Below are 25,281 nucleotides of genomic sequence, written 5' to 3'. Positions count from 1 at the left end.
CAGAGTCCCTCTCCTCTGGGATTATACTTTCAGTTCAGTTCAGTCCAGTCTCTCAGTCGTGTCCGACTCTTTGCGACCCATGAACTGCAGCATGCCAGGCCTCCATCACCAGCTCCCAGAGTTCACCCAAACCCATGTCCATTGTGTCGGTGATGCCATCCAACCTTCTCATCCTTTGTCGTCCCCTTCTCCTCCTGCCCTCAGTCTTCCCAGCATGAGGGTCTTTTCAGATGAGTCAGTTCTTCACATCAAGTGGCCAAAGTATTGGAGTTTCAGCTTCAACATCAGTCCTTCTAATGAATACCCAGGACTGATTTCCTTTAGGATGGACTGGTTGGATCTCCTTGCAGTCCAAGGGATTCTCAAGAGTCTTCTCCAACACCACAGTTCAAAAGCATCAATTCTTCTGCGCTCAGCTTTCTTTATAGTCCAACTCTCACGTCCATACACGACCACTGGAAAAACCATAGCCTGGACTAGACAGGCCTGTGTTGACAAAGTAATGTCTCAACTTTTTAATATGCTGTCTAGGTTGGTCATAACTTTCCTTCCAAGGAGTAAGCGTCTTAATTTCATGGCTGCAGTCACCATCTGCAGTGCTTTTGGAGCCCCCAAAAATAGTTAGCCACTGTTTTCCCCATCTATTTGCCATGAAGTGATGGGACCAGATGCCATGATCTTAAGTTTTCTGAATGTTGAGTTTTAAGTCAACTTTTTCACTTTCCTCTTTCACCTTCATCAAGAGACTCTTTAGTTTCTTCACTTTCTGCCACAAGGGTGGTCATCTGCGTATCTGTTATTGATATTTCTCCCAGCAGTCTTTTTTTTTAAGGGACTCTCAAGAGTCTTCTCCAACACCATCCCAGCAATCTTGAATCCAGCTTGTGCTTCTTCCAGCCATGTTTCTCAAGATGTACTCTGCATATAAGTTAAATAAGCAGGGTGACAATATACAGCCATGACATACTCCTTTACCTATTTGCAACCAGTCTGTTGTTCCATGTCCCAAATGTTGCTTCCTGACCTACATACAGATTTCTCGAGGCAGGTCAGGCGGTCTGATATTCCCATCTCAGAATTTTCCTCTGGCAGAAACTCTGCTGACTCTTTGGGACTCAAGGAGTTTAAAGGCTGGCCTCTTCCCGTGGCGGGGAGGCCTTGGTGGTAAACCAGTTTGGGTCAGTTTTAGCCCCTGTAGCTCAGCATCAGCCTGTCTTCCCACTCCCAACCCCAAGTTGGTCACTGTGCCAGTGTTTCTGGAGCTGCCTGTTGGCATCAGATTGAGCCCTTAAAGGGCCTTGTCCTCCAAATACTGGGATTTTTGATTGGCAGTTGCTGCTTCTGATGGATACCTGTAAACAGATGGATACCTGCCAGAGGAATTTGAAGGGCCAGTGCTTATTTCTTTTTCCCCTGCATTTTTTCCTTTTTTACCCTTTTGAGAGCTAGAGATTTAAGAATTATGACTTCAAAAAGCACTGCCCGCTCAGGAATTTAGTAAGTCAACATGTTGATAAAAAAGAAACACACTTGGAAAAAGAACTGAGACCTGAAGACCTCAGAAGGCACAGATACCCACAACTAAAAATTCCCGTACAAAAATAGTGTGGAAAATGTGGTCCATTAAAGGAAAAAAACTAGGAAACCATCCTTCAGGAAGACCAGATGGCAGACTTACTAGACAAAGACTATAAAACAGCTGCTTTAAAGCTGTTGAAGAAGATACAGGAAGATGGAGACAGAAAAAACAATGCATGAACAAAATAGGAATATCAATAAAGTTTAATAGATGGTACCTTGTTCTGTACCTGTTGTCAGTGCTTTGTCCAGAATCTAAATATAAGACACCACTGCCCACACAGCAAGCAGTAGCCATTGTAGTTACCAAGTTTTTTGTAAGCTAAAGAACTAGAAATAATATAAACGCATTGTGAATGCATTTACCATGCTTAAGCTACCATAGGACTTTTCACCTATTACTGTATTGAAGTTGTAACAAATAAACAGTATCAAAATGTGGTAATTTATCTTTATTTTTATTGTTAGGTAAAGTTAATATTTGCCACAGTTTTGCCTGAAATTAATAGCATTCAAGGATAATAAAGCAGTCTTAAGGTTTCAAATGTGAAAAATCCATGGCAAGAGTTTAAAAAAGTTCTATTAGTCAAGGTACAGTTCAAATAATCATACATATTCCATAACCCAAATCTATTTAACATGAATATTAACCTGTTTTTGTTAATTTTCCTACGACATGGCCTGACTGCAGACAAGTCCTCCAGAAGACATTTAGCATATGGTGTCACTGGGGCTGCCATGGGGGGAGGGGTGCCAAAGGCGTTTTTTGGGTAGAACCTAAGGATGCTGCCATACAAGGCAAAGGATGAACCTTCAAAAAGAATTATCCAGCCTAAACTGCAGTGCCAGTTAGAAGAGCCTGTTGTTGAGTATGACTCAACTGACCCAAGTTCCATTTTACAAATAGTCTGTGTTCCTAGTAATTCTGAAAACCAGACTTTACTAATTGGCATGGACTATTTAAATAACTTCACCTAGCCAATGTCCCTACCAAAATCAATGTTAGACTTTTAAGTATCAAAAATACTTCCAGAATGATTAAACCACAAAATTAACTTTCAATGACAAAAATCATGTCATTTAATTCCTTGAACTGCTCTACTATATTTTATCTAACATGGGAAGTTAAACTGCAATGTTTTGAAGTAGATAAGCAAATAGCTTCCATTGCACATTTTTCTGGACCATGATAAAAGTTAAAAGATATGTCAAGCACCTGGAAGATAGTAAAGTGTATACAAGTCTTCTGAAAATGTTTATCACAATATATAAAAAATGAACACCACGTGTTTGTTTAAATGTGTCATAACCATCTGTTTAGACAGGTTAAGTTTATTTTGCTCTTTGTATAATCTCTCAAATTTTTTTTTATAAATTGCACATATATATGGGGTGTATGACATAAAATCAAGAATTCTTTTCTATACAAATTCTGGTTGTAAAGTATCAGTATTTCCAAGGATAGTTCCAGTGGGGAACCAGATTTTTTTAAAGTTCATTTTAAGTTTACTAACTATAGAAATTCTTCAGTACTTTAGTAACCATTCATCTCCACTTTTACATCCTGTGTATTTTCTCATGGTCAACAAACAGATTCAAACGATTTAAGTTATCCCACCACTTAAAGAGAAAAGTATCTGCAATAATTTGAAACCATGGGGTTATCTTAATTTCACCATGGGCCGCCTTTCCTAGAAGTTCTTCTAATTCTTCCTTTGTTACGTAGCAATAGCTTTTAATCTCATTGGGGTCTGGATTCAAGGTCACATTCTTCTTTACCAACAAAATGTAGTCAATTTCATGTTCTCCCCAGATACTATCAGATTGAGCCTTGTAGTGAATTCGTGTTAGATAATTAATTTCCTCTGGAGGAACCTAGGGTAAAAAAAAAAGAAAAACCTCCAAAACATCAACAAAAAAATAATCTAAATCAACCTACTACATTTCAGTAATACCTTGAACACAGAACTAGTTTTAGAATGATAATTTTTGAAACATCAATTTCCTATTACTACACGGAATACATAAAGTATATATACTGTGAAAGTGAAAGTCTCTCAGTCCTGTCCAACTCTTTGCGACCCCATGGACTACTATACAATCCACTGAATTCTCCAGATCAGAATACTGGAGTGGTTAGCTGTTCCCTTCTCCAAGGGATCTTCTCAACCCAGAGATTGAACCCAGGTCTCCCTCATTGCAAGCAGATTCTTTAAGAGCTGAGCGACCAGGGAAGCCCAAGAATACTGGAGTGTGTAGCCTATCCCTTCTCCAGGGGATCTTCCCAACCCAGGAAAACATGTATACTTGAAATAGTATTAAATAGTTTCAAGTCTGAAATTTTCCCCAAAGGACCAAAAATAGAAGATTTATTGAAAAATGTGTATTAAAGAAAATAGGAGAGTCACGCAAACTAGAAGTGTGACATTCCCCCTCGCATCTTAATTTATAGCAGGAAAAAAAATTCCCATTTTAACTAGATAAGAGAGATACTTTTATTTATTCAGGTCTTATTGAAAGGGGACAATTCCAGGAACAAGAGGATAATTTCAATTCACCCAATCCGGTCTGTAGTTTACAAGAAAATATTCATCTTTGGTCAATTATAAAACAGTCAACTTTACATACCGGTTAATAGATCAACCCATTGTGGTAGAGTTAAATATCTACAAGTATTATGAAGTCAAAATTTAACTTATTTAATGGGCTTTTTTGGGGCCTGAAAATAACCAAGTGATACAAAGCAGAGAGCTACACTTGAATTTAAAGTTTTACTAAAATTGTTTTAATGTATTCTAAATACATTTCAGCTGGTATGGTGGGTTACCTCTTCCATGGGAATTCCGAGTTCGGCCTTTAACCGCCTCTGTGCTGCTCTTCTTACTCCAATAGCATCATTTTCTTCCAGCTCACTTGGGTTGCTTAATGGGTGACTACAGCAAGTATTAGTAAAACACCCTGGAACATGTTAATGTTTATAAATATACAGAGATAAACTTTTTCTGAAAAATAGGAAGATTAAGAAAACTAAGTTTAAAAAGTAACAAAAATAAAATGATTCTGGAGAATTTAAAATCTGTTATAACGGGCTACCAGCGACCATTTTGTGAAAGACACAGGCAGATGTACATTTTTATGAATGCTTTCTTAACCCAAACGGTTAAACGGTCTTGTGTATAAGACACAAATGATCACAGACACATCTATACATACCCAGCAGCTCTTATCCTTTACTGCTGCTTTATTAGGTTGCATCCACCGTACAAGCTTCTCGTGTGAAGAAAATAAAACTCAGCAACTGACTAGAATTTTCTGATCTCGGCTACCAGAGATAGCCGAGACACGTGACAAATCAAATCAAAGCACGTACAGCTGCCAACAACACACAAAGGGTGAGCACTTGCCTGGGAAGGTAATCTTAGCGTCAGACCTCTGCTGCAGCAGCAGCTTGTTCTCGGTGTTGAACAAGAAGACACTGAAAGCTCGGTGCAACAGCCCTGACGGCGAGAGAGATGCGATGACCTGAGTCTCTGTCTCTGGCTCGCAAGGGCTCGGGCGGCCGGAGGGGGCGACGTGGTATTCCCGCCCTCCCTGCGCCCGAGGACCCCGGCCCGCCGCCCGCCGCCCTCGCGGGCACCTCTCTCGATGTTCTCGTTCAGGTGGCAGTTCTTCTTGGTCTCTGCCCCGATCCTCCGGTCGTTCTCGTCGACGAGGATGCACATCTCCGCCATGAGCTGCACCTGCCGCTCGTCCAGGTCGTCCGTGCTCACCTCCGGCATCGCCGCCCAGCCTCCGCGCCGCCCCGGGAACCTGGGGGCGTGGGTCCCAAAGTCGGAGGACGCCCCCACTGCCTCCCCAGCGCCGGGCCCCGGGCCGCGCTTACAGCCACCCGCGCTACCCACGCGCCGGGGACCCCGGGCCTCCGGCTACTTCCCCACACGGTTGGGTTAGACTACGGGATGCGATCCGGAAGCGCTCGGCCCGCCCCTCAGCGCGCAGAGCCCGGACCCCCGCCCGCCTCCCGACACCTCACAGACGCTCTCCTCCGTACCTGAGACACGAGCCGTCCACTGTAGGCTGCACCGCCGGGGGAGTATCCTTCAGACTCCGCCCCAAGGCACGGGCCCCGCCTCCGATCCGAGCCCCGCCCCCCGAGGCCGCGCGGCCAATTGCCCGCGCCGGGGCCAGGGCGCGCCACATTGCCGCCGGCCAATGGTGCGCCGGCCCGCGACCTACGTCACGGTCGCGCGGTGGTGCCACTCCAGATCTCCAGGCGTCTCCTCCCACGGCTCTGGGGTGCGGAACCTTCCCCAGGCCGCCGCGCGGGTGCTCTCGGTGCCTTCAGTACACAGCTGAGGTGACGCTCCTCGATGGCGGAACGGCCTGACGGAGGGCACTCGCTGACTAGGGTCCGAGTGAACGTCCGCTTACGTCTTGCCCTCGGCCCTGGCCGCTCTAGCCAATCGACGCGCCCGAGGCTTTGTGCTCGCGGCGCGTTGACGTCAGGCGTCTCCGCGCGCTCGGGGTCTGAGGCGCGGGGAGGCGCTTGTGTGAAGCGGTTCTGTGAGCTAAACAGACCTGTTGGTGAGCGTGAGCTGTCCCCGCCGGGTAGTGTGGCGACTTCAAAGTAACTAGACAGGTTTGTCACTATTTGTGAAGGAAAGGAGTTAGAAAACGACCTCTGCCAGTCGGGAGTTGCTGGCAAACCACCAGAAGGCGCGCACGCGAGAGAGACATGGCACAGATTCCCTGTCACAGGTCTCAGCAGGAACCAGCACCGACTGGCACCTTGATCCTGGACCTCAAGCCTCCAGACCCGAGACAATACATTTCTGTTGTTTAAGCCTGATTTGTGGCATTTTGTTACAGCAACCCTATCAAAGGAAAGCACTGTGGAAAACGTGGGCTTTGATGTGGACCTGGATTTTAATCCAATCTTTGCTCCATTGCATACTAGCTTTTTGAGTTTTGACAGCTAATTATAATATCCTCACGCTTAATTGGACTTCCCAGGTGGCGCTAGTGGTAAAGAACTCACCTGCCAATGCAGGTGATGTGAGACACAGGTTCAATCCCTGGGTTGAGAGGATCGCCTGGAGGGAGGCCCTGGCAACCTTCTCCAGTATTTTTGCCTGGAAAATCCCGTGGACAGAGGAGCCTGGCAGGCTACAGTCCATGGGGTCGCACAGAGTTGGACACAACTGAAGCGACTTAGCATGCTCGCATGTTTTAAGTTCAATTCAGAATAATTTGTACTTCAGTCGATTTATGTTAGTTTCTGGTGTACAGCAAAATGATAGTTTACACATTATTCTTTAACAGTATAGGTTATTACAAGATGTTGAATAAAGTTAGTTCCCTGTGGTACACAGTAAATCCTTGGATTCTGTTTATATATAGTAGTGTATATGTTAATCCCAATATAATTTTTCCATCCCACCTTTCCTCTTTGGTAGGCCTAAGTTTGTTTTTTGTATGAGTCTATTTCTGTTCTGTAAATTAAAGTTCATTTGTATCATACTGTAGATAGTTGGATGGCATTGCTGACTCCATGGACATGAGGATGGACATGAGTTTGAGCAACCTCAGGGAGTTGGTGATGAACAGGGAAGCCTGGCATGTTGCAGTCCATGGGGTCACAGAGTAGGACACAGTGACTGAACTGAACTTAGATCCCACCTACAAATATGTGTTTCGCTGACTTTCTTCGCACTGCGACAATCTCTAGGTTCATTCATGTTGCAAAAACTGTTAGTCGCTCAGTTGTGCCTGACTCTCTGCCACCCCATGGACTGCAGCCCACCAGGCTCCTCTGTCCATGAGATTTTCCAGGCAAGGATACTGGAGTGGGTTGCCATTTCCTTCTCCAGGGGATCTTCCCAACCCAGGGATCGAACCCAGGTCTCCTGCACTGCAGGCAAATTCTTTACTGACTGAGCTACAAGGGAAGCCTATTCATGTTGCAAAAGGTTTTTTTTTAATGAGTAGTATGCCATTGTGCACACGCACGCATGAGTGTATACACACATCTTTATCAATTGTGTGTGTGTATGTATACACACCACGTCTCTTACCCATTCCATTTGTTGATGGACATTCAGATTGCTTAATGTCTTGGCTATTGTGAATAGTGCTGCTGTGAACATTTGGGGGTACATGTATCTTTTGAAATTAAGAGCTTTGTCCAGGTATATGGTCAGTTGTGGGATTGCTGGATCATATGGTAGTTGTATTTTTAGTTTTTCAGGGAACCTCCACACTATTCTCCATAGTGGCTGTAGGTTCCTTCTTCTCCACACCCTCTCCAGCATTTACTATTAGTGGACTTTTTGATGATGGCCATTTGGACCAGTGTGAGGTGGTACCTCATTGCAGTTTTGATCAGCACTTTATTAGGTTGGCTTGACAATCAGACAAGTTAACAAATATGTTATGTGCCTGGCACACAGTGAGCCCTCAAAGTGTTGATTCCTTTCCCCTCTTATTTTTGTGACAGTTCTTTACAGTCATGGTTGACTTTTACAGAATTCTAAATATAGCAGAGAAAAGATTACCTCAATTATAACAACATCCTAAGTTTCACCCAAACTGTTGATGATGTGCTGCAAAATAAAACTACATGTTAGCACCTGAATCAATTGGGAGCTGATACTGTGGTTCACTCGGCATTCTACCTGCTCCCTCGCCCTGCAGAATGCCTTGTGCATATTACGTCCCTAACAAAATTGCTAGTTGAATAGTAGCTACAACCACCAAACTTGAAACCCTAAGTTCACCTTATATAATTGATTCTAGCAATAAACTTTTATTATACTGAATATTGAAGTAACCTCGGGTTTTATTGCACAAACTTTGTGGCTATTCGAATCCCCAAATACGTCGAGTTTGTTTCTTGTGAAACAATCGTACTAATGCTTCTCCAATTCGAATGATGAGCTTTAATCTGTATTAAAAAAAAAAATGCTCCCACGCGTCTGATTTCGTCTTTGCTTTAGGACTTTAAACGCCCAGCTGGTTGTTCCTAGAGCAGAGGCTGCCTGCGCACGCTGTAATTTTTCCAACCTGTACAAGGACAAGAAGGCCATCAGGTCCCACCTTTCGCGGCGAGACGCTGCCTTTGTTTCGTCTCCGCAGCCAATGGCGAACACACACTTCAGATCGGAGGCTGCAGGGGGTGAGTCACCCTCCGCAGATCCGCCGGGATCCAAGCGCAGCCGTCTCGCCCGCGCCGCCCCGGGAAGCGACGCCCGGGAAGCGGTTCCTGGGACACGAGGCGGTTCCGACTGGGGCCGGCGGCTCCAGAGACCCGACCCGGGTCCAGATGGACGCCGACCTGCGCCCGCCCGGGACGCCCTTGGGCCCCCGCCGCCGTGAGTACCCGCAGGTTCTCAGCGCCCCCGCGCCACGGGCGCCCGCCGCCCTTCGGTCCTCTGCGAGGACTTCAGATGGGCGCCGACACCGCAGGGCGAGGGTCGGGTGGTCCCGGTGCCCAGCTGTGTATTTGCCGCCGCCGCGACCCACTTGAAGGCCGCGGCGACCCACTAGAGGATCCCCGCCCCCGCGAGCAGCGGGTGGGACTTCCTGCGATGGACTGGACTTCCGGCGGTGCCAGCCGCGGGGCGAAGGCGGGACTTCCCGTCGGGCCTGCGCGTGGAGGATGGCGGGAGGGATTTCCGGCGTGGGGCGGAGGCGGGGCGGGGACTTCCGGCGCCGGAAGTGTGGGGCGTTGGGCTGCCGGGTCTTGGGGCCGCGTCTAGGCGGGACTCGGGGTCCTGTGCGTCCGCGTCCGTCCCGTGCCCCGCGTGGCTGGGAAGACACGGGCGGCAGCTCACTGCCGGGGTGGCACTGCGCAGCGGTGGGCTCGGAGGCGGCGTGACAGGTGAGTGCTGGCCCGCCATCTTCAGCCCGGGACCGCAGCCGCAGGCTGTGCGGCGGCGGCCTTCGCTGGGCCGGGTTGTCCTGGGGGGCCCCGCGCACCCGGACTTGGGCCCTGATTCCGTGCCTCTCTCCGACCCCAAGCCCGGCTGGGTCTGGACGGAGTTGGAACGCGCGCCCCTCGCCCAGAGCGGCTGGGGAGGCGGGTCCTTCGCCGCCTCCGGGAACCTCCCACCCCCGAGCGTGTCGGAGCCCGGGGTCCCCAGTACCATTGGGGGTGTGGAACCGCGCAAGGGGCGCCGCGACCTTGGGCTGGAGCGGCGGGCCGTGTCCAGCCTCGCGTCCTTCCGGGTGCTCGCACGGAAGCCCCGGCGCGTTTCCTTCCTCCCCAGGACCGGGCAGCTGCGCGCACCTGCTGTGCCTTGGTTGCGAGCTGATGCCGTCAGCCCCTTCCCCCGGGAGTACCGACGGCGCTCTGAGTTTCCAAGTGCTGCTTCTTCTCATACGACGACTAGACAGTTAAGAAGTTCATCCTTGATGCGAGCTCATTCTTTTAATAGAGGTCTTTAAGTAGCGTTGGTGGTTTTCCGGTTAGAAATGCCCCCAGTCCAGCATCAGGTCCAGAATTGGTGAGCGTGCCTTCGACTGGGTGGACGAACCTTTAGCCAGTTTACCGAGGCTGGACTGCGGAGCTGCCTTTGGTTGATGTCACTCAGCAGCTGAGTTTGTCGTTTGTCTTCCGGAATTGAGTAAGGGTACTTTTACAGTGAAGGGCTATGAAAAACTCTATCGGCTTTTCAGCTACGTTTTGTATTATTAAATGCCACATGTAGAGTATAGCTTTTAACCTTTTTTTTTTTTTTTTGCATGTTATTAACGTTCATGACATTTACTATTTAGTCAGTATTTTTCTTTGGCCAAAACTGTTTAAAAACGCCACTGAGTTTGAAATTGTGAGTATTGTTTTGTTTGTAGGGTATAGTAGGCATGTGGCATGCAAGGGCAAACCAGTTGCGCAGAAGGAGAGTTCATATTAAATTGATGTACTTGACCAATAGGATAGGGAGGTTGGATTCTTGGAGGGAACTATTTATACTTTTTTGGATGTGTTTAAAAAAACCGTAGGACCTTTTATTCATTAAACCTTCTGTTTAATGTGGTCATGTGCCCTGTCATGAAGCTTTTCTGGTGGCTCAGATGGTAAAGAACCCACCTGCCAATGCAGGAGACACAGGTTTGATCCCTGGGTCAGGAAGATTCCCTGGAGAAGGAAATGGGAACCCACTCCAGTATTCTTGCCTGGGAAATCCCATGGACAGAGGAGCCTGGCGGACTACAGTCGTTGGGTCGCAGAGTCGGATACGACTTAGTGACTAAACAAGAGCTAAAACCTCTTTGAAGGACCAAAGCCTCTTTCATATTTGTAATTATTTGAAATGTGTGTATTTGTGTAGAAATTGATGAGTGGGAAAAGATGACCAGTACGTTGACTATTTGGTGAGGTGACCAACAAAAGCAGGCAAAGCCCAGAGTAGTACCAGGTGGTTCATGGGGTTGAGGAAGGGGTTCAAGGCTCAGGGACAGGCCGGGTGAGAATCTTACAAGTTAGTAGTGAAGAAGACTGCTTATTTCTACTGAAGATTCAGACGCTGAACAAGCTGGTTATGTGATCCTTAAGGGAGACTATCATTGAGGTGGAAGGAAGGTTAATACTGCAATTTTCACACTTTGTGTAAGCAATTTGTAGAACCTTCGGAATGCATTAACTTCCCAGTTTACGTTTACCAGAGTATTTCTACTGATGACATTCTTAAGAAAGGAAAGAGAAGCTTTCTGCTATTTTACTTGCTTGATTGAAATATTTAGAGATTGTCACGTTTTTTCTTGAGCTTTGTGAAACAGGGTTTTGATATGTTTGTTCCTTTAAAAAACATAACATGAACTGTGAGGTGGCTGGGATAAATTTCTGTGTTGAAAATCTTAATAACTGAGATGCTTTATGAAGTTAGTTATTTAACGTGTACTTGCTGAAAAGAGAATTATATATACCTTCCTATTTTTTTTTAGCCTGGGAGTTGTTTTTTATTGAGTAAAACATACAGTAAATTCATACAGTGTGCTAGTTGTAAATGTGCAGCTCTGTGGATTTTTACCTATATATACATCTTTGTATAAGCATAAACCAGGTCAAGATAGGGAACATTTGCAGCACCCCAGAAGGCTCATTTTTGCCTCTTCCACCTGGGACCTTTAGTTTTTAAAGTGAAGAATATAATTTCTGGTTAAGATTCCTTTAAGTCACTTTGATTTCTTGGACAACTTTTGTATACGGCAGTTAAATAGTTTCTAAATGCTTCTATTAAAAAGTTATTGAAATACTCTTCAGTGGGATCATATGAGTTGCTTAAAGAATTTATGTTCAAATACTTTAAATTAAATATCAGTATCTTTTTTGTGTGTGTGTAAAATTCTGCCAACCACAGATTCTGCCATTGTTTTTCTTTATACTTTTGTCTCAACTGTCTCTAATTTCTATAGCTCAAATTTTTCAGATCTAAATTTCATGAAAAAGATTTGTTCCGTCATTTTCCATCAAAAATAATTTTTTGTGAGAGACAGTTTTATTCTGTGTTGCCTATAATAGTGTAATAGTGAAGTTGCTCAGTCGTGTCTGACTCTTTGTGACCCCATGGACTGTAGCCTATCAGGCTCCTCCGTCCATGGGATTTTCCAGGCAAGAGTGCTGGAGTGGGTTGCCATTTCCTTCTCCAGGGGATCTTCCGGACCCAGGGATCGAACCCAGGTCTTCCGCATTGCAGGCAGACGCTTTACCGTCTGAGCCACCTATATCTACCAGTAATACACTTTTCCCCCCTCTTATGCAGAAGAGCAGTTAAAAATGGTAAGGTATTGGACTTAGAGGCATGATGGGGTCAAAGAACCCGTCTTTACTTCAGTGTAGACTTCTCCCAGTTTTATACACGTTCTGTAGTTCTCTCTTCATCTCTAAACCTGTACACCCTGCCTCCTTGTATTTTGACATTCAAAGGCATTGCAAAAACAATACATTCAGTATTAGGTCCTGATTTCTCCATATCTGCTCTCTCATCTTGGTAATCTGACCTCTGTTTCACCTACCTGCTGCCTCAGAGAGGGGCTGTCCTTGTTACCTCTCTCTTCTTCCCCCTGCCCACCCCAATCCATTCATCCTCCTCTAATCTTAACTGTTATAATCTATTACCTCGACTGTTTCAGTAACTGCCTAATTGGCTTCTCATTCATGGTCGTCTTACTTTTTAGTGTATTTTTCACATAGCAGCCAGTCTACTGTTGCTTATTTGCGTAAAAAGTTTTAAGTGACTTTCCTTTTATTTTAGGATAAACTGTAAACAAAAGATTAGATTCTAAGCCTGTCACTCCACTTACCTTGCACTGTTCTGTCCATTGTTTGCTGTATTACAGATGTAGTATTTGTTTTTTAATATCTGGGCATTTTCCCATGCTATTCCTGTCCTTGAAATATCTCCTCCCTTTTCTGTTTTCCATGTGGTTAACTCTTAGGAATTCTTCAGTCTCAATTTGGATGCTGGCCTCTCAGAATGATCTTTGTAACTATTTAGCTAATAGCTGGTCTCATAATATTTGCACATGTCTTTTGTAGCACTCGTCACAATTTATAACTTCTGTAATAATTTTGAGATTGTGTGTATAATATCTGTCTTCCAACTCAAATCTTAAGCATTCTGAGAAGGTAGGAACCAAGTCTGTTTTGTTCACTACCGCATTTCCAATGCTCAGCCCATCCAGATGAGAGGAATACTGGTGAGTGACTTAATGAAGTAGTGCTATTATTATCCCTGCTTTAAAGATACAGAGTTAAGCCTTCAAAAGGTGGTTAAGTAACCTGACCAGGGTTACACAGTCTGTCAGTGGTAGATGTAGTGCTCATCCACCCATCAGATATTTGAGGATGTGTTTATGTCAGGCCTAACAAATACGGTACAAATACAGTAGTGGCCCCAGTTTACTGTGTCCCAGTCCTCACTGTGTTGATTGTGTAGTGGGGGAAACACATATTTAGTGAGTAAATCATAAATAGGATGTAAATACAAGCATGGCGAGAGTTAAGCAGTGCTGTGGCTAGTGGTCTTCAAGGGAGGCTGTTATGGGAAGTGACATTCAAGCTGAAGCTTCATGATGGAAGAGAGCCAGCCCTTTGAGGAGTTGGTGGGGATTTAGGTTTGTATGACTCTCAAACTCATGTGAGTGAAATAAGGTGTGATGGATAACACAGATTCTTACTGTCCTGTTGGTAGGTGAAGCCTCTGCCCTCTGCTTGAATGGGGGTTGGCCTTGTGGCTGGCTTTGACAGATAGAGTATACAAAAAAGCAAGGAAAATGGAAGATATATATATTTTAATGAGAATTTTTGAGATAAAAAGTTATCTTATTAAGTGTCCTTTTTAAAAAACATTTGAGAGTTAAATTTTGTCTATATCAGTTCAGTTCAGTTCAGTCGCTCAGTCGCGTCCGACTCTGCGACCTCATGAATTGCAGCACGCCAGGCCTCCCTGTCCATCACCATCTCCCGGAGTTCACTCAAACTCACGTCCATCGAGTCAGTGATGCCATCCAGCCATCTCATCCTCTGTCGTCCCCTTCTCCCCCTGCCCCCAATCCCTCCCAGCATCAGAGTCTTTTCCAATGAGTCAGCTCTTCGCATGAGGTGGCCAAAGTACTGGAGTTTCAGCTTTAGCATCACTCCTTCCAAAGAACACCCAGGACTGATCTCTGCAAAAAGTGATAATTTTAATAAATTAGTGAATTTCAAATTTTAAAACCTAAACACAAAGAACTAATTGACTGTCTTGAATGTACTTACTTTTTTGTTATTTTTTGTACAAGGCCTACACATGTTCAACTGGGGAGTCAAAAGATCTCTGGCTTTACAGTAGATGTATACTTTTCCTGTTGCTCCCACTAAGTACAGCTAAAAACAGTGGACATTAAATACAAAACAAATAAACAAACAAAAAAACAAACATGAGACTGAAAAGTGGAGAGAAGAAAGAAAACTGTAGGGGTATGGGGACCTGAGAACTGACTCAGGGCTAAGTTCCCTGGGTTTTCCTTTTGCCCCATACATCCTAGTCTTGGGCCTTGAGCAGCCACAACCCAGCAATGCCAAAGGGCTCAGCAAGCCCCGAGAAAGCTGGCCTTTGACCAGAAGACCAGGAAAGGGACAGCCTGCCAGACAGGACATGCTTAGAAAACATTGTGGCCCCACCTCACGCTGAGCGTCCCAGCTTGGGTAGGGAATCTAGTCTCTGACCCCTGACAAGCCTTGTGGGGACCACACTGTGCCGGGTGGGATCAGAGAGGCCTGGTGAGAAGCTGGGTTCTCATCTCTGTTGTGCGGTAACAAAGAACACACTCTTCTTTCCCGTTGGAATTGCCTCAGAAGAAACCTAGCAAAAGTTCAGGAATTTTACCGCCACCTGTGGTGATGAAGCTTGGAACCGCACAGTGACAAGGCGCCCTAGGCTCAGCTCAGCAGTGTGAATAGAGTCCAAGAGAGCTTCACCCAGCATCTGCAGGGGGACTTCCTCCTGGGTCAGAGGAGGCGGAATGGGGCGCACTTGCTTCCATCCCCACTTTCTATATCCATCTGGCAGAAACAAGGCCATACCCTTGTTTGCTGGCTGGGTCAGTATCAGAAGAGGCCTGCTGGAAGACTTAGATCAGGTCTCATGTCTGATAACAACACCCAGCATCCTGAGGCTTCTCACACCGAGGGGGAAGATGTCAACTTGAATCAGAAAAGGTAGCTAACAGCCACACAGGACCAATGCAGATATTAGAATTGTTTGACAAGATTTTAAAACAGTCGTGATAAAATTTTCAGTGAGGAGATAATAACACTTGAAGCAAATGAAAAATAGAAAATCTCAGGAAGAAAATATGGCATGTAAAGAAGAAACAAATGGAAATTTTAGAACTGGGGAGTACAATAGTGAGCTTGTGGAATCCATGAACTTGATGATAAAACAATGAAAATTACCCAGTCTGAACATTAGAGAGAAAATAGACTGGAAAAAAGTAAACTGAACCCCTGGGACCTGTGCCTTTACCAAGAGACCTGTCCTTATCAGGAAGAGAGGAGAGAGACAGTGGGGCTGAAAATATGTTTGAAGAAACACTGGCTAGGTATTTCCCAAGTTTGGCAAGCCATAAACCTATATATTCAAAACATATGGTGAAACCCAGGCAAGATAAATTCAAAGAAATCTGCTAAGCTGCCTCATAGTCAGACTTCTGAAACTAAAGATGAAAAAGCAATGGGAGAGAGAAATGTCCCTTTGTCTGTAGTTGATTTCTCATCACAGACTGCAGAGGCCAGAAGGAAGTAGTATGTTTTTCAAGTGCTGAAGGAAAAGAACCATCAGATCAGAATTCTCTATCAAGTGAAAACATCATTCACATGATTTGTTACCAGCAGAGCTACCCTGAAATAATAGAGGAAGTTCAACAGAAAGGAAATGCTGTAGGAACACCAGGAAGGAAGAAGAAACAATGGAGAGAGTAAATGAATTGGTAAATTCAATAGACATTCCTTCTCTGACTTAGGTTTGAAAGTTGAAGCACAGCTGTCTGATGTGGTTCTCAGTGTGTTTGGAGGAAACACTTGAGACGATCATGTTGTCATTGGGGAGGGCAGAGGGGTGTGGAGGAAGTAAAGCTTCAACACTCACCAGGAACTGGTAGAACGTTGGTGGTCAGCAGATTGATAAGCTGTGAAAAGATAATGAAAACTTAGCAGCCACTAAGAAAAGTTATACAAAAGAAACTCCAAAACAAGAGAAATCAGAAAGAAATTCCAAAAAATGTTAAAGTAACCTACAAGAAGGCAGAAAAAAAAGAAACAAAAGGAGAAAACAAACAATGAATTATGCACCATGCCCAAGTAGGATTTACTCCATGGATGCAAGTTTAGGTCAGTATTGAAAATCAGCAGTGTAATTGACCTGTTAGGGGCTTAGAAGAAAGCCATGTGCTCATATTAAGTGACTCCCAAAAAAACATGACACAGTTGACACTCCCTCGTAAAACTCTCAGAACGTGAACAGTTGAGGGGGACTTTCAACTTGATAAAATGATGTGTTTACCCAAAACCTACAGCTAATATACTTAATGGTGAAAACTGAGTATTTTTCAAGATTTCAAGTATTTCAAGATCCAAATAAAGAAAGGATGTTTGCTGTTACTTCTAATTCAACATAGCATTGGAATTTCTAGCCAAGTCAGTAAGATAAGAAAAGGAAATAAAGGCATGCAGATTAGAAAGGAAGAAGTAAGCTGTCCTTTTTTACATGACACAGTAGTCCACATAGGAGATGCTAAATAATCTACAGAAAAATCTTGAACTGGTAAATGAGTTCAACAAGAGCATAGGATACAAGCTTATTACACACAAATCAGTTGTATTTTTGTATACCAGCAATTTAAAATTGCACAAAAATATAATCTTCAGGGTTATTTGTATATATAGAACTTTTATGCGAAAACTACAAGCTGAGGAAGGAAATCAAAGATGATCTGAAACAGATCCTCTGTGTCCATAGATTGGAAGTCTCTACATAATAGACAAGCTAGTTCTGTCCAGATTAGTCAACAGATTAAACGCAGTTCTTATCAAAGTTCCGTCAGGAGTTTTGCAGATACGGATGAGATTATTCTAAATTTCTGTGGAAAGGCAAAGGAAGTGGGATGGCTAAAACATTGTGAAAAAGATGTGGTAGAAATCACAAGATGTATGATTTCAAGATAACACAGAACAGTGGAACAAAATAGAGAACCAAGAAATAATCCCATAGAAATATAGCCAATTGATTTTTGAGCAAGATGCCAAACTTGCTCAATTTGGTGTAGGATAGATTGTCTTTAGCATATGGTGCTAGAATAACAGGATACCACCAGAAAAAAAAAAACCCCAAAAACCTTGATCTAAACTTCACACTTTATTAAAAAAACAGTCCCAGAATAGCTTGTAAATTTAAATGTAACTGATAAAGCTAAAATTTTAAGAAGAAAACATAAAAATTTGGGAATTTAGGATTGGTGGAAAGTTCTTAGACATGACTCTAAAAGTATGAGTCTTAAAAATAATGGATGAGTTAGGACTTGATCAAAATTTAGAAGTTTTGGCAGAGTGGACCGTGTGTGAATTATATCTCAAACATTTTAAAAACTTGTTAGTTTTTTCCTGTAAACATACAGGAGTCAGAAGAAGTAGAAACTTCAGTTCAGTTCAGTCACTCAGTTGTGTATGACTTTTTGCGACCCCACGAACCGCAGCACGCCAGGCCTCCCTGTCCATCACCAACTCCTGGAGTTTACCCAAACTCATGTCTGTTGAGTCGGTGATGCTGTCCGACCATCTCATCCTCTGTCATCCCCTTCTCCTCCTGCCCTCAATCTTTCCCAGCATCAGGGTCTTTTTTAAGCGAGTCAGCTCTTCTCATCAGGTGGCCAAAGTATTGGAGTTTCAGCAAAAACCTATGTTATTGTCATAGTAGCTTTATTTGTAATAGTAAGAAACTGGAAAGGGCCAGAATTGTTTGCAGTAGGTGCATGGTTAAGACAGCTGTGCTGCATCCACAGGGGAGCAGCGCCAGCAGTCCACAGGAGGTGGCTGTGGTCCATTGGCGGGGGCGGGCTGAGAGCCCTAAGCTCAGGATCCCCAGAGGACATGCACTCTGCCACAGCAGAGTGGGGAGTGGAGGGCTGTGGGCTGGCTCCAGAGAAGGTGGGACACTGAGAGCCATTTTACAGTGAGGACCTACAGATACTGTCGGTTGTTGAAGAAGGAAGAAATATAAGTATATGGTTAAAATTACTTGCATTCACAAAGGTATTCTGGGAGAAGGAGGGAGCAGTGAGAGCAGAAAATGAGGAAGTGATATCCAAAATATCAATTTGCAGTTGAAGGAGTGTGTCCTGTGTAAATATACTGCTTAGAGTCATATTAACTAAGTAATGTGATTGTATTGTGAAGAGTTGTTCATGGTAGCAGGAAATGAATAATGCCCAAAATGGGGAAAGGAAAATGTGTTACGTGGATATTGGAATGCCATGCAGGATTTTGTGTGCTGTATGACGGTATGACGGCGGTGCTCACCGTAGGTGAGCCCCACGAGCGTGGCCGGTTCCCAGTGAGCGGTGTTGTGAGTGAGAAGGAAACTGGAGCCTACAAATGCTGACAGATCTCATTTGGGTTTTTACTTGACTCAGATGAGAGTATTTTAAACATGGGTTAAATAAAGCATTAAAATGTTATTTGTCCTTACCTTTTTAATGTGCTTGCTAGAAAATCTGCAGTCGCTTTTGGGGCTTGCATCGGATTTCTCTAGGAGGGCATAGCTCTGGAATCTGTAGCTGGAAAATGCAGTTAGAATTGGTTCCCCAGGGGAGTCGGGGAGTCTGCAGAGAGTGGGCTAAGGGAGAGTTCTCTATTTTAAACCCTTCTCTGCTGTTGATTTTTTAAAAGGGTGTTCATGAAATTTGATAAAAAAGTTACCTGTTTAACAAAGGCTGTGGTCTCTACCTTAAAACATGTGAATGTATTACGTTCTAATTTACATAGTAAATGTTAACATAATAAGGAAATTGGCAGTGGGCAGTTTCATCCCTATCCCCTGTTTTTCCTTCATTTCAGTTTGCCATATCAGAAATACCGTACTTGTTTTTCCTGTTCCTGTTTAGCTTCTTGCAGGAGTGACCAGGACCTCATCTTCCAGAAGTAATGCCCACAGAAAGCGGGAGTTGTTCAGCTGCTCGCCAAGCAAAACAGAAGCGCAAATCTCATAGCCTTTCCATACGGAGAACTAACAGCTCAGAGCAGGAGAGGACGGGCCTGCCCAGAGACATGTTAGAGGGACAGGTGAGTGTCTGGTGAAGATGTGAATCGTGTTGGCAGTGTTCAAAAAATAGCCCAGTGTGTACAGATCTCCAAAGTGGAGGGAAAGTGTGGGTTACCAAAACAAGCAGGCCCCCCATAGACCAGTGAAAATGACAGTCAAATGCAACAGCCTAAAGAGGCAGAATTCAATTTCTAGGTTAGTGTTACATATTGTAATAAATGTGGGTGTGATAGTCGGCTAGTTTTTATTCTTTGCACAGGCAGATTGACAGAGTACTTTTAGGCTTCTGTCTCACAGCCTCAAGAGGAGAGCAGAATCAGGTATAATGATCTTTGTTCTCTGAGGAGTTCTTGGAATCTGATCTTTCACTAACTTTTCTTGGCTTTATCCTGTGTCTGCTGTGTGAGTATATCTGCTGCTTATTACATTGTATGTCTTTCTGATAATTCGATGCCCCCTTTATTAAGTGATCTAATATTTTATTGACAAAGATAAGTTTGCTTCTTTTTCTAGTTCTTCTGTAATGAGTAAAACGTTAGGTTTTTAAAAGAACATTGTTTCTTAAGTCTAAATAAAAGCATATGTTATAGTAAAATAAATTGTAGATATATCTGCTATATGTTTATATAGGCGTAAGTATATGTGTGTGAATGTGCGCTCAAGTCATGTCCTACTCTGCGACCCCACGGACTGTAGCCCGCCAGGCTCCTCTGTCCTTGGGATTTCCCAGGCAAGAATATTGGAGTGGGTTCCCATTTCCTTCTCCAGGGAATCTTCCTGACCCAGGGATCGAACCCGTGTCTCTTGAGTTTCCTACTTTGGCAGGTGTAATCTTTACACGGTAGTAAAAGTATGAATACTGGGAATTCCCTGGTGGTCCAGTGGTTAGGACTCCCAAGTTTCCACCACAGGGGGCATGGGTTCAATCCCTGGTCAGGGAACCAAGATGACCTGCCCAACCCCGCCCCATATCTATCTATCTATGTAGATATAGATAATCATTCCTTTGCAGTTAGAACTGATTCATCCACCACAATGTTACAGGGAAATATGGTGTAAATCTGAGAAATTGGCTCATTTGCTGTTGACCTAAGAAGCTGGGACGTGGAGCATGTGCTGGCAGGATGCAGCTATGTGTGCTCAGAAAGTGGTGCTGTTGCTGGTGGGTGGGAAATGTTCACTTAGGGTCCTCTTATGTACTGACTGGGTGAATAATGAATTGGTTACATTTTAACTTAATTTGGAAATAAAATTGTAGATTGAAGGGGCCTCCAGAATGGCTTTGCCTGTTCTTGTGAGCTCGGATGGCCACAGCCAAGTGCCACAGATGGGAGATTAAATGGCAGACGCTTTTTTCTCTCCATCCTGGAGGTGGGCAGCTGGAGGTCAGGTGTGGGCAGGGTGGTCCTCCTGAGGCTTCCTTCCTGGATATGGACCCAATCTGTGTCCTCACACGTTCCTCCTCATCACTGGTGTCTGTGTCCTCGTCTCTTCTGACAAGGAATGCTTGAACCAGAGCTGTGCACTGAAACTTCTGTGGTGGAAGGTTCTAGATCTGTGCTACCTGTATGGGCGCCCAGAGCCACGTGTGACTGGTGGGACAGAGGAATTTAAAAATCGTGACTGACCTAGTTTTAAGGTTAGTCACATGTGACCGTCAGCTCCCCCACTGGCCAGTGCAGGTTGTCTAAGGGACTTTTAAACTGTTAGTCATCTCAGTTCTCAGCAGTGACCCTTTGTTGCTGCCCCTGATGGCATCTTTGGGGGTAACTCTGTGTGAGGGGCCTGTGTTCTCAGGGCTTCCGCGCCATCCCCATTGTGATGTAGAGCCAGCTGCCTCTCGGGTACCCCTTTGTGAGGGTCATTCAGAACCCTGCAGGTGGGTCGGTTCCTGTGGGCAGACGGGCAGCTCCCTGGGCTGGTGGGGGCACTTGGCCCGGTCCTGCGGCAGCAACGGCGGTTATGGCGTTGGATGTGGGCACCTGGCATGGTATGTGTGGCAGGCCTCAGGCTCCGAGTGGAGCCACAGGCGATACTCTGGACGGGATTACAGGCTTAACTGTCGGGCAGCCTTTATGGGAATTGGATTCTTGAATCAGAAGCAAGGAGGCAGCGGTGCTAGTTGTGGAGTGGGAAACCCATGTCTGCACTGGAGGCACTGACCCAGGCCAGGAAAGGGGCCTGCCTCTTCCATGCCAGCCGTGAAAATGCAGACTCTTCTAGAAGTTTCACTGAGTCGTAGCTTCATAGTGAAGCCCCTGCAGAGGCCTGGGACCTTCCACGCTGGTGTTTTCATTCAGCTGATTCGCCTTTCACTCTTACAGCTGAATTCACTTTTCTTCCTTGGAGCAATCTTTAAGTGCTGAGTAGAGCTATAGGAATGGAGAAGGCAGTGGCACCCCACTCCAGTACTCTTGCCTGGAAAATCCCATGGATGGAGGAGCCTAGTAGGCTGCAGTCCATGGGGTCGCTAAGAGTTGGACACGACTGAGTTACTTCACTTTCACTTTTCACTTTCATGCACTGGAGAAGGAAATGGCAACCCACTCCAGTGTTCTTGCCTGGAGAATCCCAGGGACGGGGGAGCCTGGTCGGCTGCCGCCTATGGGGTTGCACAGAGTCGGACACAACTGAAGTGACTTAGCGGCAGCAGAGTTACAGGAAGTGTCCAGTTTACTCTGCTTGGAGCACAGTGGATGTGAGGATTGTGAGGTACCACTTACTAAGATTGACTTGTGATGCCACATGCTGGAGCATCAGGGCTGTTCTTAGCTTCATCTCCCACAAACTCGGAGATTTTAAATAGGCTTGTTTCCTTCCTTGTAAAGGGAGTTACGTGTTTGAAGACCTGCTTGGCCTCAAAACCTGTGCCATCCTGGGAAACCATTTACACAATTTGGTTTTAGTTTCAGCTGTAGGAATTTGAAACTTGAAGTTCTTTTGAGTGTTTACGTAGAAGAAATAAAATATGTAATTCCGTTTGGAAAAAGTGTACTAGTGCTCGGTGTCAGAGCTCCTCATTCACTTACTCGTTCACTTTCAGCACAACCTTTTTTCTCTGCAGGATTCTAAGCTGCCTTCCTCGGTTCGCAGTACTCTTCTGGAACTGTTTGGTCAAATAGAAAGAGAATTTGAAAACCTTTATATTGAAAACTTAGAATGTGAGTATTTCTCTTATTTGAAATACTTTTATAACCTGTCACTTCTCCATATGGATATTTGAGAGTTTCATCTCTGGGTCACATTCACCTTTGTACCCCTTTTCTTTTCTGCTTTGACGTGTTTGGGGGGGCTTATGATGGCACTTGTTTACTATCTTCCAGCTCCGCACACTCAGGGCAGGGTCTGGGGGCAGGGGGTTGGGGGCGTCTGTCTCCTGCTGGAGTGGGTTGTGACCGCAGGTCCCTGCAGAGTGAGGACAGAGGCCCCATCTTGCGTTCCCGCACCCTGCGTCTGCTTCTCTTCTTCCCCATCTCCTGCCTTCCTCTTCCTTCTTCACGTCCACTGTGATTCAGTACTTTTCTCTTCACTTTTTTTCTGTTTTTGGTCGCACCGTGTGACTTGCATGACTAGTTCACCGACCAGGGAATGAACCCAGGCCCTTGGCAATGAAAGCCCAGAGTCCTAACCACTGGACCGCCAGGGAACTCCTCACTGTTAATTTTTTTCTTTTTTTCCCTTCAACTTTTAGTCTTTGAGATGTGTAGCCTTCACTTGACGCTCTGGTGCCAGACAACAGTAACGATAGTCAGGTTTTGTTATTGTACATTTCCCCTAATGATTTCAGGCGAGACTGTAAGTATTCTATTGAGTTTCAGACAGGACCAGAACAGTGTTTTTAAGTGCACAGAATAAAGTACAAAGGACACGAACTCTGTTGAAATCCAGGAGCCCCGTTTGGGGGTCAGTAGCACAGTGTCTTTCTGGGGTGGCGTGAGTGGTGGACTTTGTGTTTTTGGAATGTCTTTGAGTTTTTTGGAACTCTGTGGCCATCCTCTTGTTTACTGGTATATCATTCACGTGCTTGTTTAGACAATTCTAACATGCAACATTTTTATGTACTCAGTTTTGGAACTGGTGAATATACCTGAAAAGCACATTTTACTTTTCAGTGCGTAGAGAAGTCGAGACTCTTAATGAGCGCTTAGCAGCTGAAGGACAAGCGATCGATGGAGCAGAACTGAGTAAGGGCCAACTCAAGACGAAAGGTGAGGCTGGCTTCCTGCAGGCGACTGCAGGGAGAAAGTCTGACTCCAGTGCAGACTCGCTTCCTCTGCATGGTCAGCAAGCTTGAGTAGCATCCCTTGGATCCGGGTGTGGAAGGACGAGGAGGCTCCAGGAAGCCCATGTTTCTGCTGGTGTGGGCACACCCCGGGCTTGCATTGTCCTCCGTGTCCTTGAGCCATCTCCCCGTCCCAGCTCTGACATTCTTGCTTGTGTGATTTCTTGACGGTTGGTTCTGTGTCTCTGCAGCCAGTCACAGCACCAGCCAGCTTTCTCAGAAACTGAAGACCACCTACAAGGCCTCCACCAGCAAGGTATGTGTGGCTCTCGGGCCTTCATGAGTGTGTGGGTCTGCACGTAGTGCGATGGGAAGAGAGGAACCTAATATTTAAGACAAGTATTGTCGATGTTAAGTGGCTCCAGGGCAGAGGCACCTGGATGCTACCTATGCTGCTTACTGTGGCTGACACAGCATGTGTTAGTAGGTGTGGTCTTTTTTGTGGGAAAGTACATTTTTTATTGTTAATGTGGCTTGATGAGGAGATTCTGAATTCAGAGAAGCTAACAAATGGGTATAAAGCAATGGAACTTACATTGTGAGTTGTAGTTACGTTTTAGTTCATCTCTTCTTTAGTTTGCAAAGTATGATAAAAAAGTGAAGGTCCAAAGGCACAATAGAGACATTTGTCATATTTTGCTGTTTTACAAATCATCATTTAAAATGGCAAGGATTTAATTATTTGGGAATTAGTTTATCTCTGGCGGAATACTACTATGAAGTAATATTTTGAGGTGATTTGTGTGCATCTCTGCTTTGGGGTATTTGGAATAAACAAAATAAATTACCTGCCTTAAACGAGTGTATAGTACTTTTGCTTAATATTAGGAGGAAGTTGAAATTTGTGGTGAGTCTGCTATGAAGGCATAAATAGTTTTTTGTTAGCTTTTTATTTTTCCCTTAAGTAACTTAAGCTTGTATCCACAGTGAGATGAACTGCAATTCAAGGAGCAGCTTCAGTCTTAGGCTGTTTCTGCTTATTTGAAAGTCTTTGGTAACTTTTTGTTTTTTAAAAAACATGAATATTGCTGACATTTTCTTGTGTTTCCTTTGATAACTCTAGGATGTAAGTGGCTTACTAAAATTTTTTTGTTCTGTTATATCTAGCTTACATTTAGTAGTTTTGAATTTTTAAATAAACATTAAAGTACTTTTTTAAAATGTCAAGTGACATTACGTTCTTATTTAACTTCTTATGTTGTTTTGAATTATATTGTTTATTCCAGTTTATATATACAGTGTATGGTCTTAGAATTCCACAATTTTCTGATCATTTCTGAAGTAGAGGAAGAAAGGATTATATAGAGTCAACCTCTTACCATGAGTAGTAAAATTTAAGATTTGAACAAAGATAAGGATGTGTACAATAATTGCTTTTAAAAAATGTATTAGAAATACTAAAAGCCCCAGTCATTTTAGAGACTAAAAATTTATCTGAATTTATAAGAAACATACTATTAACGATCTTAGTAGCCTGTGCACACACCTTAAAGAGTGAAGGTGAAATGGAGTCCAGGTCTGCTCTGCTGCAGCGAGTGTTCTTGGAGGAGTGGATGGGTTCAATCTCCTCACCCCCAGCAGACCCGCCCCTCCTGGGGCCTGTGGACTGGCTCTGAGGCCTGTGGG

General features: G+C 44.6%; 2 protein-coding genes across 4 annotated transcripts in view; one reads left to right on the top strand and one right to left on the bottom strand.

Moving 5' to 3' along the window:
• Positions 1-1,780: 1,780 nt before the first annotated feature.
• IDI1 (isopentenyl-diphosphate delta isomerase 1) lies at positions 1,781-5,956 on the bottom strand. The gene is made up of 5 exons (XM_070381220.1): positions 5,630-5,956; positions 5,216-5,388; positions 4,983-5,075; positions 4,406-4,536; positions 1,781-3,453 (listed from the first exon to the last, which is right to left on the bottom strand). The coding sequence occupies exons 1-5, from the start codon at positions 5,776-5,778 to the stop codon at positions 3,136-3,138; spliced, it is 864 nt and encodes a 287-aa protein (XP_070237321.1). The 5' UTR covers positions 5,779-5,956; the 3' UTR covers positions 1,781-3,135.
• A 2,853-nt stretch (positions 5,957-8,809) lies between these two features.
• Positions 8,810-25,281, top strand: part of WDR37 (WD repeat domain 37) — a 33,431-nt gene continuing 16,959 nt past the window's right edge. For 2 of the 3 annotated variants that reach the window (XM_070381219.1, XM_070381217.1), the window contains exons 1-5: positions 9,304-9,457; positions 19,216-19,393; positions 22,438-22,534; positions 23,486-23,581; positions 23,847-23,911. In XM_070381219.1, coding sequence (XP_070237320.1) covers positions 19,256-19,393; positions 22,438-22,534; positions 23,486-23,581; positions 23,847-23,911 — 396 coding nt within the window. In that variant the 5' untranslated portion in view covers positions 9,304-9,457; positions 19,216-19,255. Of the gene's footprint in view, positions 8,949-9,303; positions 9,458-19,215; positions 19,394-22,437; positions 22,535-23,485; positions 23,582-23,846; positions 23,912-25,281 lie in introns of those variants that run through there. The other variant, XM_070381218.1, reaches the window with a different exon arrangement.

This window comes from Bos mutus, chromosome 13 (genome assembly GCF_027580195.1).
Source record: "Bos mutus isolate GX-2022 chromosome 13, NWIPB_WYAK_1.1, whole genome shotgun sequence".
Classification (NCBI taxonomy): Eukaryota; Metazoa; Chordata; class Mammalia; order Artiodactyla; family Bovidae; genus Bos; species Bos mutus.
The sequence above is the reverse complement of the archived record's forward strand: the minus strand, read 5'-3'. Positions and strand labels throughout refer to the sequence as shown.

Excerpts from the sequence above, each read along its gene's own strand:
- IDI1 (XM_070381220.1), bottom strand. The coding sequence starts at position 5,778 with ATGTGGCGCGCCCTGGCCCCGGCGCGGGCAATTGGCCGCGCGGCCTCG. Across the intron at positions 5,389-5,629 it reads GTGGACGGCTCGTGTCTCAG|GTTCCCGGGGCGGCGCGGAG; the intron begins GTACGGAGGAGA and ends CCACGCCCCCAG. Across the intron at positions 5,076-5,215 it reads GAACGAGAACATCGAGAGAG|GGCTGTTGCACCGAGCTTTC; the intron begins GTGCCCGCGAGG and ends TCTCGCCGTCAG.